Source organism: Aspergillus versicolor, assembly GCF_001890125.1.
Source record: "Aspergillus versicolor CBS 583.65 unplaced genomic scaffold ASPVEscaffold_11, whole genome shotgun sequence".
Lineage (NCBI taxonomy): Eukaryota > Fungi > Ascomycota > Eurotiomycetes > Eurotiales > Aspergillaceae > Aspergillus > Aspergillus versicolor.
Genome location: NW_024467534.1, coordinates 65,293 through 80,233, shown reverse-complemented (window position 1 = coordinate 80,233; position 14,941 = coordinate 65,293). Strand labels below are relative to the sequence as shown.

The window sequence follows — 14,941 nt, the reverse complement described above, 5'->3', positions numbered from 1 at the left end:
ACAGGCAGTTGGCGGCGGACTTTGAGCGGCGTCGAACTCCGAAGTCCGAAGTCAATGCAGGGGGTGGAATCATGCAACTCGTCCCAATCCCGGAGAGTGAATGGCTATCCATTTATTGCTGCTGTCGCGGCTGTATCGTGCACTCCACTGGATATCTTTTGAAGCATGCTATCACAGCTGCAACGCAAGGCCAGAACAGGAGCAACGATGGCGCCAGTGAGCACTATCCCCTCCCAGCCCCATCAGTCCCCCTGGCGAGCACGCGAGAGCTAACGAATTAGAACACCATGATTGCGATCTACAAGCTGACCGACTCGGATGGCCACTTCCGGCGCAGACCGTCGACATTCAGGCGGACCATCTCCCGCAAGCCAGGCTCCCAGTTCCCCGCGGAGAGTGGGCGCTACTATCTGTATCTGAGTCTGGCGTGCCCTTGGGCCCACCGCACGAATATCGTTCGGACCTTGAAGGGCCTCGAATCCATCGTGCCTCTCGTCGTCCTGGACCACGATATGGGGCCTCAGGGCTGGTTCTTTTCGGGCCGTGACGGAACCGCAGCGCAGGATCCCCTCCATGGATACACCCACCTACGCGATCTCTACCTGCATGCTGACCCGGAATATACGGGGAGATTTACTGTCCCTATGCTCTGGGATAGTAAGACGCAGACTGTCGTCAACAACGAAAGCGCTGACATTCTGCAAATGCTCTACACCGAATTTGACGACCTTCTGCCGGCCTCACTCCGGGAGACAGCCCATCCGCTGGGGGGGTACTACCCCTCTCCGTCGTCCCCATTGCGCACGGAGTTTGAGGTCTGGAACGAGTGGATGCAAGACCAGGTTAATAACGGAGTCTACAAGACCGGGCTTGCCGGTACTCAGGCCGCGTACGACGACAACGTGACGAAGCTGTTCACGGCGCTGGATCGCATCGAGTCGCATCTTCAGCAGCCAGGCCACCCCTACCTCTTTGGCGAGGCAATCACCGACCCGGATATTCGGCTGTTTACGACAATTATCCGATTTGACGTGGCATATTACATGGTCTTTCGGTGCAGCATCCGCACCATCCGATATGGGTATCCCAATATCGACCGCTGGATGAGACGGCTGTACTGGGATAATTCTGCAGCAACCAGGGGTGCTTTTAAGGATACAACAGCATTTCATATTGTATGTCATCCCTGCTCTACAAACATTCAGAAACTAACTATGACCAGTACAAACGCGGCTACCTAGCCACTCTGCTCAGGAACCAGGGATTTAAGGGCGAGGCCATAGTTCCTGCCGGGCCTGTGCCTCACATTCTCCCACCAGATGAAACGACCTTTTCATAGTATTACTTAGGCTATTTTGATCATCGTAGCTTTCATTTTCATAGTTACCTGTTCCATGTATAATTATCTGTCCGGGCGTTCATATTAGGAGACAATGTGACGAAATTGGAACTATCCACAAGCAGATCCCCCTCAATAGATTGCGTACACTCGGAGCATCGGAATATATTATATCATAATGAAGACCTGAGTGATTCCCATACCGGAGTTGTGGGTCTCCGAGCCGCAGGCTGGTTATTCTTAATTTATATTAACACCTTAACAGACTGTCCAATGGGAAACGCGACCTGGGAACCCTTCATGAGCCATCTTCAGTGGCCACAACTGTATCACTGCGTGTATTATAGTCCACTGAGAAGTCCATGCAAAATAGCAGCCAGTATAGCTACCTATTGTTCCCTTCAAAGGCTTAGATGTGTACTCGATTTTTTCTGCGCCAGTTTAAGGAGTGGTATTCAAACGATTTAATTCAATTCCGTAATACAGCTATCTATTTACCATCCCCAGCCCATATCAATGACTACTAATGCTTATCAGTGTTTTCCTTGGCCAACACTGCGGCCTTCTGGCCCTGAATGAAACCCTTAAACTGCTCAGCTGTAAATGGAGGAGTAGGAGTAGCGAGCCCCTTCTGCACAGCAGGGCGCTGGATAATCTTGTCGTTCCATTTCTTGAGATGAGGCCACTCGTTCAGATCCAGGTCGAGCGCGTCCGCACCCTGAAAGACCCAAGGGAAAGATATTATATCGGCGATGGTGTACTTGTCACCCGCGAGATACGCAGACTCCTTGAGGCGGTACTCGAGTACCCCGAAGAGGTTCTTGACCTCGTTCAGGAACTTCTCAATGGCGTAGTCGGACCGCACGGGGGCGAAAGCTGCAAAGGCAAGTGCCTGGCCTGTCTTCAAATCAGCTCTGATACCTTGTTGCTACCCGCGGCATAATGGAAGATATAGCGTACCAGCTTTCGGTCCAAGACCGCCGAGTTGCCAGGAGATCCAGCTCAGCTGCTCGTAGTACTCCGGAGTTCCAGGGGCATAGCTAAACTGGCGGTTTGTGTCGTACTTGTCGACCAGGTAGAGCAGAATAGCTCCACTGTCAAACACACGCTGAGTGCCGTCGGTAATGGCGGGGATCTGCCCATTGGGGTTGATTTTCAAAAACCACCTATGATTGATACTTATATTAGCCTGCAATTAGGTTTCAAGGCCGCAATGCACACGTACTCCTCCTTCTGCTTGCCGGACTGGATGGAAAGATGCTCTAGCTTGTAGGGCAGGCCAAGCTCTTCGAGGAGAATGGGAGGCTTAGCCCCGTTAGGAGTATTGTCGGTGTAGAGGGTAACGTTGGCGTTGGCCATTTTGGGTCGTTCTTGTTCTTGAGTGCGTGTAACAGGAGCTGGATTTGATCGAACTTTGGGTTGAGGTCGCTTCTCCTTGTCAGTGGTGGAGGAGCGGAATATACGCGATAGTAATGAAGCCACGATGGAGATTCACTGGAAGGAACTTGGGCGATGTTGGAGATTACTGCGGTGTCTGACTCCGGTTATATAGATAGATCCAAGATCGTGCAATCTTGGACACAATTACGAGACCTCGGAATGCTTAACACCGTTAAACCCAGCCCTCCATCGATTGCTAATCGTAAATGTTGCCCTGGTGTTGACTCTATACACGGAACCATGAAGGTATCGCTGGCAGCGGCGGAGTTCGGGATTCGGCAACTCCGAGAAGTCCGAGCTTATGAAAAGCGGCTCAGAGCCTAACTGAAAGAATGAGATGGAAAGAAAGCTTGGCCTGGATGCTAAACTCCGATGGCGTGCTGTTGATCCTGCAGCGTCGGAGTGTTGGGAGCCGAGCCGCAGCCAGTCGGAGTCTTAGGGCTGCACATCCATCTTGAAGCTCAGTTGATCGAACAATGGGATTATTCTCCGACCCGAGTAATGTCGTGAAGATGCTTGGCCTGCTAAGCCTTGAGAAACGTGTACGGCATGCCATGGATATTTCCCAGTAAGAATAAAAGAACTTGCTGAGCCGTTCGACATGGTATCTTGGTATTCATGATCCAAGCACCATGTTCTCTCTCTTTCTGGCTAGTCTTCTGATGGCCAAGGCCGCTCTAGGTCAGACAGTAAACCTGGATGCCTTGTTCCGCCCTGTTCTGTCCCCTGAGGCCGAGATCTTCTATCCCTCGTGGGCGAACTGGACTGACAATGTCCAACAACGATGGACGGACTACCTCGCCCCTTCGTACCTTGGGGCCATCAAGGCTGCGACAGTCCAAGATGTCCAGAATATAGTACGCGACCTCTATAAGGCACCACGGATGACGCTAATCGTCACAGGTTAAACTTGCAACGAATCACAGTATCCCCATTCTAGCTACTGGCGCCGGACATGGTGTATCATCAGGATTTGCACGCATGAACGGCATTGATATTGATCTCAGCAACTTCCGGTACGCTGAGCTGGATGAGACCGGTAACCATGTCACCATCGGCGGGGCAACCAAATTCCTCGAGATTTGGGACGCTCTTTGGCCCGCCGGCAAGGAAGTTCGTAAGTCGCTCCCTGCGATGGTCTACAGAGGTCTTCTTCGGCATATCTGACGAGTGGCCAGAAACTGGGGCGGCTTCCTGCGTCGGTGCTCTCGGCGCAACGCTCGGGGCTGGAATTGGCCCCCTGCAAGGCCGGCATGGCCTGATGATTGATGCCCTCGAATCGGTACAGCTCGTCACTGCCGAGGGCGAGCTGGTCACGGCCTCCAAGACTGAGAACGCGGATCTCTTTTGGGGTCTCCGCGGCGCAGGCTGGAACTTTGGCATTGTCGTCGAAGCCACCTTTGAGGTCTACGACGCGACGTGGGGGGGCGACGTGCTCGAGGGAGACATGCGATTCCCAGCGAGCCTGAACGAGTCTTACTGGAAGGCTCTCGCAGCGCTTGACGAGACGCTTCCAGATATTCTGTCCATCACGACGGTTCTTTCATATAGTGCTGCAACGAACTCGGTAGGTGCCTGTCCTCCTGCCACTGTGCTCGTGTCTTAATGAAGTGCAGTCTGTCATCACCGCCAACTTTATCTACTTTGGCCCCGAAGAAGAGGCCCAGCAGTATATACAACCCTTCTACGACATAGGCCCAATTGCCAAGAACTTCACTGTGGTTCCCTGGAATATTCTCTATGCAGCGCTGTACTTCGGCGCCCCCAGCACCGCCTGCACGGAAAACAATCACCTGTTCAACGGTGGTGCTGCAGTCACCCACACCGATGTCGATGCCTTCGTCCAATACACGAACCGTTTCACCTCATTCTGGCACGATCATCCTGGTGTGTCACCGTCGCTCGTAATCTCCCGCTTCCCAACCCAGGGGGTTCGTGCCGTTCCGGACGAGGAGACCGCATTCCCCTACCGAGATATCAACACGCATCTGTACTGGCAGGATATCTTTGAGTACGATGCATCATTAGAGCCCGTGGTTTATGACTTCCTAGTTGAGTCGAGGGATCACTTTACCAAGACGAGTGGCTTTGACAACCTCACGCTCTATAATAATTACGCGCAGGGTGATGAGGGCCCGGAGGTCCTGTACGCCCACAAGCTGCCGAAGCTGGTTGAGTTGAAGAGGAAGTGGGATCCGAACGAGGTGTTTAGTTTCTATAACCCAATCCCCGTGAACTGGCCGTAGTGAAAGACAATATTCAGGTACTTGAAGCAGAGAATCAGGTAGTCTAGCAGTTACCAATACATTGGCCTTAAGCATTATACCAGATGTACAGGCTCTTATTTGCAGCTAATTACTAGAAAGTCCCAGCTCTCTCCTTAGAACAGTTGCCACCACTCTCACCACGTCCTGGACAAAGCTTTCTGTATAGAATGCCTCATTGTAAACAGCGCTGAGTTCCAAGCATCCACGGAAGATCCAAACAAAGCAATACATCTGCCTAGTCAATGTCTCAACGCCAACGCTAACCTCAGTAACTTCAATCTTTCTCTGCGGACCCTTATAGATTTCAGAGACGTGTGTTTCTGCATCAGCAAAGGAGATGTCGATCTCACTCGGGGGCGTGGCTGAAGGGGGTGGAGCAGCCTTCATCATCGCGAGAACATCCCGGGCGTACTGCCTTCTGGAGCTCAAGAAGTCGTTGCTAATACCAATTTCATATTCATGATGATACTGTCGTGCATTCTCGATCCAGGACTGCGAAGGGGAAACTTGGAACATGTACCCTCCTGTATATATTCCCGCAGCAACAGCGGCGTTGTCGTAGGGTGTTGGTAAGTAAGGGCGGATACTGAAGCGCATAGTACTCGTATACGGCTTGGTCTTTGATTCAGCATTCGCAAAATGATAGGTTGCGGCAGCTGTCGATGCGTGCACGGCTGATAGGATACTTATACCATTGCTCTCGCAGGCTTGTGTGATTGCATCTGTATTCTCTCGAGAGAACCGTAGGCGAGCACTTCGTGTTCCTGAAGGTGCTCGAGACAGGTCCGTCTGTAAGGCCACTCCGACGGCTCCTTTCGTGAGAGTGACAGTTGACAGGTATTTCTTTGCTGCGGCGTGGATCTCAGGGCTGGAGTCTACCGGGTTTTTGAGTGCCTCTTCCACGGTTGGCACAAGCCGGTCGGTTTCCAATCCCCAGGGCAGGTATTCGGGTTTTTCGTCTGCTACGGCGGCTTCGAAAAAAGCACCTAGTAGCTGGAACGCCCCGTAGCCATCTGTACGCCAATGCGCCAGGTGAATGATGAACTGCGATGCATGAACAAGGTAGTGCCCTGTCACATACCGCGATGGCCTGAGCGAGGCGATCACATCGTTGACGCTTAGTTGCACGTTTTGTACAATAGTAAAGGTATCATCCACCCAATCTTCAAGTTCTTCAGGTGTTGGGACAAGGTAGTCAAGAGTGTCGTCGTTGGCCGTAGAGGCAATACTGGGATGTCGGAAGCGAAGCCTTTTCCAGGCCTGTCGTAGCAGCTGAACAACCTCTCCTGGGGCCTTGGACGTGGTTTCATCGAGCCTAAACGAGGCGTATGAAGTTATGGACCAGTGCTCTCGGCCTTCTGAGTGAGCTCGGTCGCCAACTGCTTTGATGAAGCGCTCGTTCTCCCCGATGGGGCGTTGGAAGTGGCCTGATTCAATCTTGGACCAAGTCATGTTGCCAAGGATGACCATGTATATCATTCCAGACGCTGTGGTGCATTCCCTTGTGATAAATACACACGCAGTTACGTCCGATTCCTATAGGGATGTACGCGGCTCGGCTCGGAGTTTATAGAGGCTTGCTCTCGGAGTCTGGAGTCTATACAGTCATGAGGGTGCAGTTCCCAAGACAGCAATTTATTAATGACGCAGATCAACTTTGAACTCGGGCCATTGCCAGCTTTCAAAATGGGTTCTATCATGCACATTCCCTGGGGAGGCGCAGAGAACATCTACCGCCGCGTTGGTCTCTCATTCCAGCATCTAGACAAAGAGCACTGGCGTATTCACTGCGTATGCAGACTGTCTTTCACCAATTTCAGTCCAGATGACCGTCTACGCTCTCTTCGGAATGCCTGGAAATCTCTTGTGATAGAGTTCCCCCGACTCGCTGTCCGACCCAATGGCACAACATCAAAGATATATCGGGTTCTGAGCGACGAGACCGATGTTGAGAACTGGGCAAACGAGAGCTTCTTTGTCGAGTTGGAGAAGACTCCAGGCGACGTCGTGCGCACTCTGGGTCCTTGCGATCTGCCATCCCTGCACTTCCTTCCAGCTTCATCTGAAATCGTCCTCCTGACATCGCACTGGAGGATGGACGGGGTGGGAGCTTTGATGCTTCTGGATCGGCTGCTCACCCTTGTGGTACTTGAAGGACACAGTACTATCCCTAGTAGTCCAGAGAACCAGTGCCTTCGCGTCTCTCCCTCGCTCGAGGACGCAGCCAACTGTCCACCTATGGATGCGTCTCCGGCCTCGACAATGCTCAAGTCCTACGCCAACTCCTGGATCGACAACATGCACAGACAGGCCATCAACGCGAGCGGTCTCCCCTATAATGGAGATAATACGACTCCACCTGGTGATACAACTCAAGAGACCATGAACCTCACACCCTCTGCCACCAAAGCATTGATGATAGCCTGCAAGTCAAAGGCCATCTCCATCTCCGCCGCCGTTCATGCGGCACTCGCCCAGACTGTCTTCTCTTTAAGCCCCGAAGACGACAAGTCAGACTATACCACAGTCATGGCCGTGAACCTCCGCCCTTATCTTCCCCCGCCATATAATGGCCCCGATCATGCAGTCCAGACCTACGTCGCGAGTATCATCCCCACTGTCCCAAGGAACCAGAAACTTACAGAGGCCGCACAGGACCTCACCCGAACGTATAGAAATTGGTACAGTGAGGAGTTCATACGGGCTCTGCGCTGGATATACACCATCCATGCGGAGCGATTGTTTAAAAGTCCTCCCAAGCCAAGTGGAGGTAGACCGAAGCCGCCGTCAGGTGTGACGTTGAGTAGTCTGGGTGTTGTGGAAGGCTTCCTCAAGGGTGCATACGATGGCAAGGGAAAGGGTGTCATGGTCGAGCAGTTTAGCTTTGGAGTGACGATGATGACGAGGCAGATGTTGCTGTATGTTTGGACATTTGCAGGGAGGTTGACGTTGTCACTTTGCTATAACGAGGCTTATTATCAGGAGGCGATGGCGAGGGAAGTTTTAGAAAGACTCCGAGATTTCTTGGAAAGCGAGCTGGCGGTTTCCCTCGACGTGGAGTGAATTTATCTATTTTCGATTAATTGTATGGTCACGTACGGATCTCTATCACAACCCGCTCTATGGATAGATTCAGGTAGAAGTCTTGATATTGAATACCGGCCTGTTCAGATCCCTAGCCACTCGTGTTCTTAATTGGAGTCTGGGAAGAAATGATGATAGATATACAGTGTGAGGTCTCTAGAAATGTATCAATAGCGGGTATCAAATAAGTCAAAGATGAGTAAACGAGGTCGTATCCGGCATCTAGCTCATAAGGGTCGTCCAAGTCCAAGTCCAACGCCAACAGAACGTATATAGATTTGGCATTTCAGTTGGACTGGGTGATAGAGTTCAGCATGTCAGACAACCAGTCATTGTCGCCCACCATTGGGAAATTGAACGGCATGCTATCCAGTGGTTCGGGGAGAGACTGTGTCGACTGCATGCTTGAGAGCGGGAGACTCTCGGGTCCCATCTTTTCCTCCCAGCCCATCAGCACGGATTGGTACATCTTTGCAACCCGTGAGAAGATGTCGCTGTCGGACTCTCCCTCCAAGCCAGCTAGAGACGCCACTTGGCTCATACTTTCGATCACAGTGCTGAGGATGGACAGAACGTTGGCTGACTGTCGAACGGTATTAACATCCCATGCAGGATCCTCAAAAACGGACAATTGATAGAGAACCACGAGGTTATGCACCATTTGCGCAAAGATGGAGAAAGGAAACCCGGTATATTCAGCGGGTGGGATGGTTAGAAAAAGATTGAACCATGACTTGGTGGCCTCCAAGCAGCCATAAAGGTACTCCAGTTGCTGGAAATTAAGATTCTTCGACATTATGCTAGCATTGCTAAGGGCGGACTCATGGAGGGTTAATGAAGTATAATGATGGTGGAGGAGAACAATTTCTGAATAAGTCAGCAGCAGCCTGTCACTGAGTAGCACATACACAGAGAGACTTACTATATCCCAACGAGTTTGGTGGCATGCTGGGCTGGATCTTGCGCAATCGGGCGTGCATTGAGTGGAGGTAGAAGGAGGGCGGTGCTTGGATTGGATCTGGAGTAGATGCAAGGCCCCCATGGTATGGGCCAAGGTCTAGTTTGTCAGTTATCATCTGCAGTCGTACCTGATGCACTAGGATCTCGTCGTTGAGGCATTCCTGCTGCTCCTCCAAAACCTGAAGGCACTCGTCCATGAATGGCGTCCAACGAAGGGGGTCGGTTTTGCGGATGAATGATGAGATACTGCAACGGCATCAGCATGATCCACACACAAGAATTAGTAGTTGAAAAGTTACATTGATGTTACAAGAAAGCACGCCACCACTGCTCTCCGCTCCTCCATCGTTTGACCCCCTTGTGATGTCGCTGGCTCGTCCTCGCCCTCGTGATGAACGCACAACGCCATCATCCTAGGCCTTGCAGAGGGATTTTGGATGCCGAGCTCATATACTGCCGCCGTGGTGAGTTGAGTAAAGACGTGTATGTTGGCCTTGTTGTATACTTGCTGATTCGACCTACCAACCGCGGCGGTATTAGTCCATGCCCAACAGGACAGGTGAGGTAGACGAACCATCCAAGGTAGATGAGTAGACCCAGAAGAATATCAATGTCAGTGTTCAAGGAATTATGCACCATTTGCTGTGCGGTGATATCTTTTATCTTTTGGTACAGAGCGCGGCGTTGCACTGCTGACCTACAAGTAACAGCCATGATACACAGCCAAGTGAAAGGCCGGTCACGGCGCAGCTGCTGCGCGGATATCCCCGGTTGGATATATACACAGGGGAAATATGGCAGCAGCTGGTTTTGGAACATGGTCAGGTATTCTTCAGCTTGAAGAACGGTGGGCTCAGAGGGCGAACTGAATGGCATAACCGCAGTATGCCCACCGACATCCGGAGTATTCGCATCAGATGAGCTTGATGGAACGGCATACACATTGCGCGCGGCGTTTCCGAGAGCAGCATCCAGCGAGTCTGGCGGCGAGAGGGCAGTCTGCGAGGCCGGGAGGTCCCCTGGCTGACCGAACTGTCCTAGCAAGAGATTGATCGGATTTGCGCCCGGTGGTTGTACACCGGCTCGCAGCAGCGAGACAAGATCCTCCAGTTTTTCTTCCAGTCGAGCAGCCTTTGAACCGGGCTGTTTGCGTGTAGACTGCCTGCGATGGACCGCTGGCTGGCGGCACTCCTTATTCAAGCGCCGACATCTGCCACGTTTAGAGGCTGACCTCAGAATCTCATTGACAGTACACTCACCTTTGACATCGTCCTCCCGATTTGGAGTAGATGCACTTGCACTTGGACTGCGAACAGTTGGAACAGGCACGCCCATAGGGGGCCGGATAGCTGTCCGAGTCGTTGTCCATCTCGTCTGGGCCCATGCGCTGGAGCCGGATGCGATGGTCAACGATGGCAGCCCGCAGAGAAACAAAGGCAGAATCTCCGACTAAAGACCAGCTGGGAAAGAGTCGACAGGGGGGAACTTTTGAAGCACTTGAAAGCAATGCAGCTGCTGATGTAAGCTGTCAGATCGCTGCTCGGAGTTCCAAACTCCGAGATGGTGGCCGCATTGGGCTTAGCTCGGCGGAAGGGCCTTAACTCCGAGTGGCCGGACAATACTCTGCACGTGACGTCATTGGCCCTAAAGCAGACTAGCTCCGTATTGTGGCCACTGCCAGCATGAAGTTCTTCGGTGTTCTGCAGTTGGCTACTGCTGTATCACCGATGTATGGCTCAGAATGGTGCGTAGGCCACATAAAAAGTCGAGATTCGGCTGCACAGAATGCAAACGCCGCCACATGAAGGTGCGTAACTCTTGTTACTCGACCAGCCCAATCCTGACCGGCAGCAGTGCGACGAGAAACGGCCGATATGTGGGAATTGCGTGGCCTCAGAGCGTCTATGCGGCTACGCGGAATTAACCGTACTTGCTATGCAATCGGGCAACACGAGAGCTGGCAAAAAAAGAGCACGCTCGCCGGCATCATCATCCATGCCCGACACACCACCGGAGCTCACTGCACTGGCACAGCCAGATCCGCCGGTGAATATATTACACGTGGAGCTCTTCCATCATCTCTCCACGCAGACATTCCCATCCATCTCCGAGACCGGTAGTGGTCGCTCGCTCCCACTAGGGGAGATAATAGAATTCGGCCTTGCAGCACCATATCTCCTCAACGAGCTCCTCGCACTCGCGGCCCTGCACCTGGGGATCATCCGCGCACCGCAAAAGGGGTTCTACAGACACCATTCAGCCCAGCTATAGAACCACGCCCTACGCATCTTCCACGAGACCGAGATAGACACAAGCAAGAGCCCTTCTGTGCCGGCCTTCTGCTTCGCATCAATCCTCGGCGTCCACCTCCTCTGCGACACGCTCGTCTTCCGCGACGACGCAAACGAGACCTTCCTTGACTTCCTCGACCGTTTCATCCACTACTTGCGCATCCACCGCGGCGCACGCACCATGATCGCGGGGAACTGGGGGGCCCTGAAACAGACCTCGCTTGAGCCCGTTCTCAGCGGCAGCGAGGCGAGTCTGCGGACGAAAGACGAGGGCCGCGGGGATGGAGACGCCGATGTCTGCAACAGCCTGCTTGCGCGAATTCGCGCCGCGAAACTCGGTGCCGCTACAACGGGCACGTACGAGGCCGCGATTGAGTCGCTGCAGCACTCGCTGAATCCGTCAGCGGCAGAGGGCGCGACGGCTATTGAGAAGATGCATGGTGCTGTCGCGTGGCCGGTTATGGTCTCGGCTGAGTACACGGATATGCTGGCGCAGCGGCGTCCGGAGGCTCTGGTTATCTTGGCGCATTATGCGGTTAGTTTGCATGCCTGTCGCGACATGTGGGTTTTTGGCGACGGAGGCGAGTTTCTGATACGGTCTATTGACCGGTATCTTGGGGTTGAATGGGCTGAGTGGATGGAGTGGCCGACGCGGGTGTCCGGGGTGTCAGAGCGTACGAATCCGTTCTCTGCTTAAATTGCGACTTGTTCATTAGCATGCACTGGCTATTATTACACGCGGAGGCGTTTACTTTTCTTTAATATACTTGAGGCGATGCGCCTTGCGTATCACTATGTACCTTGCATTTACACCGCATGGCGAATATTTGGCGACCGGGAGGATCTAACGACGTGGAGTCCGTAAAGGAACATTAGCCTGGGATACGAAATATAAAAAATGGCCCGTGCATACTCGGATCCTGGCCGTGGATAGCAGTGGGTCAGCATCAGGGGTGGCAACGCACAAGGCCCACACTTACCACGGCCCCAGTCTCCCAATGATGTTCCCCGTATCCAATGTTTTGCTATACGCAAACGAGTACGGTTCGAAACAGACCTATGTGCTTGGGGCAGGTTCAAGTGGCGAAGCGCGGTATAAAAAGAAGCACAACGACCGGTTGAAAGCATCTCATCGACTCTCTCTACGACAACTCTAAAGCCTTCTTACTATGCTATTGCTACGCAACCTGATCTGCCTTGTGGCATGCTGCAGTCTTGCAGCCGCTCGCCAGCCATCCCATCGACCTGTCGTTGACCTGGGATACGAAATCTACCAGGCCGCCGAGGAAGGAAATGTATGAGCTCTCCAGTGCCTACGTTGCAGTTTGCCACGACTACCTGACTGACACGTTCGTTGCAGCTCACCCAAAGCTACTACACCTTCTCGAACATCCGCTACGCAGCCCCCCCTGTCGGCGACCTCCGCTGGAGAGAAGCCGTGGCCCCGCAGGAGAACCGGACTGTCATCCAGTCCAACCCGGACGAAATAACATGTCCTCAGGGAACGACGGCATGGCAGATCAGGACGAGCAGTCAGCTTAACGGGTATCTGGACACGGGGATAGTTCCGAACGTTTCGTTCGCGAACTTGACTTCGCTTCTGCAGACGGGGCAGGAGGACTGCCTTTTCCTCGATGTGCTGGCGTCCAAGAAGGTCTTTGACCACGTTAGGAGCGGAAGGAAGGTGCCTGTTCTCGTTTGGATACATGGTAAGCTAACGCTAACATTCACAATTGAATTACCCTGCTAACTCGTACGCAGGCGGCGGGTTCACCACAGGCTCCAAGACCGACTTCGGGTCCCCGCGAACCCTCCTCAACCGCGCAGAGGAGAACGACGAGCCAGTCGTCTATGTCGCCCTCAACTACCGCGTTGGCGCCTTTGGCTTCCTCTCCGGGCCCTCATTCGAACGCGAGGGCGGCCTCCTAAACGCCGGCCTGCTCGACCAGCGCAAGGCCCTGCAGTGGATCCAGGACAACATCCACCGCTTCGGCGGCGACAAGGCGCAGGTCACAGTCTTCGGAGAGTCTGGCGGCTCGGGTTCGATTCTGCACCATATCACTGCTGGTGGAGGAGGTATCCAGCCGTTGTTCAACAGGGCGATTCTGCAGTCGCCTGCATACTTTCCCTACCGCTCCACGCAGGACAAGGAGAATGCATTCAACTTGTTTCTGGGCCATGCAAACGTTAGCAGTATCGCGGACGCACGCAAGCTGTCTTCGGAGGCCCTGATCACAGCGAACGCCCAGTCAATCGGCGAATCCCTCCCCTACGCATCCCCAATCTACGGGCCAACCCCAGACGGCGACCTCGTCATCAGCGACCCGAAAGTGCACCTCGCCCGCGGCGAATTCGCTCAGTCGCTGGAAATTATCACGGCATACAACGCAGACGAAGGACTCGTCCTCGTTCCCGCAATCCACACCGACGCCGAATATCACTCCTTCCTCCAAGCAATTCTCACGAACGCGAATGCGTCGACGATCGCCTACATCGCGGACACCCTCTACCCGCCCGCCTTCGACGGGTCGCAGGGCTATACAACCCAGTTCCAGCGCGTGGCCAAAACAGCTGGAGACCTGATCATTGACTGCAACGCCGTCGCAGCCGGTCTGGCCTTCGGACTGCGCGCGCGGGGGTACTATTTCTCGACATACCCGGCCGTCCACGTGCAGGATATCTCGTATACGTTCTACAACCCGGAGAGCAAGGCGTCGTACTCGCTTGTTGATACGGGGGCTGTCAATGTGACGATTGCGCATGTGCTGCAGGACTATATTACTGGATTTGCGACGCGGGGAGCCATGGAGAGTGAGGGCGATGGGTTGGCGAGAGGTATTCCGTCGTATTCTCCGCGCGGGACGATGGTGCGTTTGGATTCGGAGGAGATTGAGCTGATCAGCGATCCGGGGCTGGATGAGAGGTGTCGGTGGTGGGCGTCTGGGGTGTACAACGGGTGAGTGCTTAGGGATGTTTTTGTTGGACTGTGGTAGTTTAGTTGATCTCACTATTCAATTCAATTCGTGTGGCTATTGATTACTTAATAAAGTCTACTTGCCAACGCATCTTAAAATGTCTCTTCCTTGACTCGCGTACGCGCATGAGGACATTCCGTACTGCTTGTAGTCGGCAATTAGGGTTATTTCAAGTATCTATAGTTTACCAATATTGATACCATAATGTAAATAAATAAAAAACAAAAACATACAACAGCTGGGATTCGCATGTGGTCACCCACCATACTACTAACCAGCCGGCGTGTGGCTTAAGTACGGCTGAGCGGACGGGAAGCCCTGTTTTCCACACCCTGTGGTCGTATGTACTAGAAATCAATAAATAATGGAATATGTACAGCGAAATAGCATGTTTGCCCTGGTATACATTCGGGTCCTTACCCTGAGTTGAAGTGCGCCAAGTGTCAGTATATCAAGTGTTAATCTGAAAGAATTGTTGAAGGGCCCAATCCTTGAATTCTATATATGAGGAGCATGCGGTGAATTACAAGATTGCAATATGCAGTAGAGTGTAATGGATTTATGAGCAATACATTGACATTATAT

General features: G+C 52.9%; 8 protein-coding genes across 8 annotated transcripts; 5 read left to right on the top strand and 3 right to left on the bottom strand.

The window, feature by feature from the left end:
- Positions 1-172: 172 nt before the first annotated feature.
- Positions 173-1,448, top strand: ASPVEDRAFT_326694 (uncharacterized protein). Its single transcript, XM_040810633.1, has 3 exons — positions 173-216; positions 282-1,175; positions 1,223-1,448. The coding sequence occupies exons 1-3, from the start codon at positions 208-210 to the stop codon at positions 1,337-1,339; spliced, it is 1,020 nt and encodes a 339-aa protein (XP_040672224.1). The 5' UTR covers positions 173-207; the 3' UTR covers positions 1,340-1,448.
- Positions 1,449-1,822: 374 nt separating this feature from the next.
- Positions 1,823-2,847, bottom strand: ASPVEDRAFT_176243 (glutathione S-transferase family protein). The gene is made up of 3 exons (XM_040808784.1): positions 2,565-2,847; positions 2,300-2,505; positions 1,823-2,236 (listed from the first exon to the last, which is right to left on the bottom strand). Exons 1-3 carry the CDS (start codon positions 2,696-2,698, stop codon positions 1,863-1,865), a joined length of 714 nt encoding a protein of 237 aa, XP_040672223.1. The 5' UTR covers positions 2,699-2,847; the 3' UTR covers positions 1,823-1,862.
- A 564-nt stretch (positions 2,848-3,411) lies between these two features.
- Positions 3,412-5,025, top strand: ASPVEDRAFT_154489 (FAD-binding oxidoreductase; the record flags this gene model as incomplete). The annotated part of the gene is made up of 4 exons (XM_040808410.1): positions 3,412-3,636; positions 3,683-3,896; positions 3,958-4,346; positions 4,396-5,025. The coding sequence occupies 4 exons, from the start codon at positions 3,412-3,414 to the stop codon at positions 5,023-5,025; spliced, it is 1,458 nt and encodes a 485-aa protein (XP_040672222.1).
- A 105-nt stretch (positions 5,026-5,130) lies between these two features.
- ASPVEDRAFT_140153 (uncharacterized protein) lies at positions 5,131-6,498 on the bottom strand (the record flags this gene model as incomplete). Its single annotated transcript, XM_040807633.1, has 1 exon — positions 5,131-6,498. The coding sequence occupies one exon, from the start codon at positions 6,496-6,498 to the stop codon at positions 5,131-5,133; it is 1,368 nt and encodes a 455-aa protein (XP_040672221.1).
- Positions 6,499-6,744: 246 nt separating this feature from the next.
- ASPVEDRAFT_140537 (uncharacterized protein) lies at positions 6,745-8,109 on the top strand (the record flags this gene model as incomplete). The annotated part of the gene is made up of 1 exon (XM_040807665.1): positions 6,745-8,109. The coding sequence occupies one exon, from the start codon at positions 6,745-6,747 to the stop codon at positions 8,107-8,109; it is 1,365 nt and encodes a 454-aa protein (XP_040672220.1).
- Positions 8,110-8,416: 307 nt separating this feature from the next.
- On the bottom strand, positions 8,417-10,459 carry ASPVEDRAFT_87756 (Zn(II)2Cys6 transcription factor domain-containing protein; the record flags this gene model as incomplete). Its single annotated transcript, XM_040818146.1, has 5 exons — positions 8,417-8,997; positions 9,053-9,336; positions 9,390-9,608; positions 9,665-10,300; positions 10,350-10,459. 5 exons carry the CDS (start codon positions 10,457-10,459, stop codon positions 8,417-8,419), a joined length of 1,830 nt encoding a protein of 609 aa, XP_040672219.1.
- Positions 10,460-10,831: 372 nt separating this feature from the next.
- On the top strand, positions 10,832-12,078 carry ASPVEDRAFT_87755 (Zn(II)2Cys6 transcription factor domain-containing protein; the record flags this gene model as incomplete). The annotated part of the gene is made up of 3 exons (XM_040818145.1): positions 10,832-10,897; positions 10,945-11,330; positions 11,406-12,078. 3 exons carry the CDS (start codon positions 10,832-10,834, stop codon positions 12,076-12,078), a joined length of 1,125 nt encoding a protein of 374 aa, XP_040672218.1.
- A 472-nt stretch (positions 12,079-12,550) lies between these two features.
- Positions 12,551-14,341, top strand: ASPVEDRAFT_87754 (uncharacterized protein; the record flags this gene model as incomplete). Its single annotated transcript, XM_040818144.1, has 3 exons — positions 12,551-12,676; positions 12,742-13,090; positions 13,143-14,341. The coding sequence occupies 3 exons, from the start codon at positions 12,551-12,553 to the stop codon at positions 14,339-14,341; spliced, it is 1,674 nt and encodes a 557-aa protein (XP_040672217.1).
- Between the last annotated feature and the right edge of the window lie 600 nt (positions 14,342-14,941).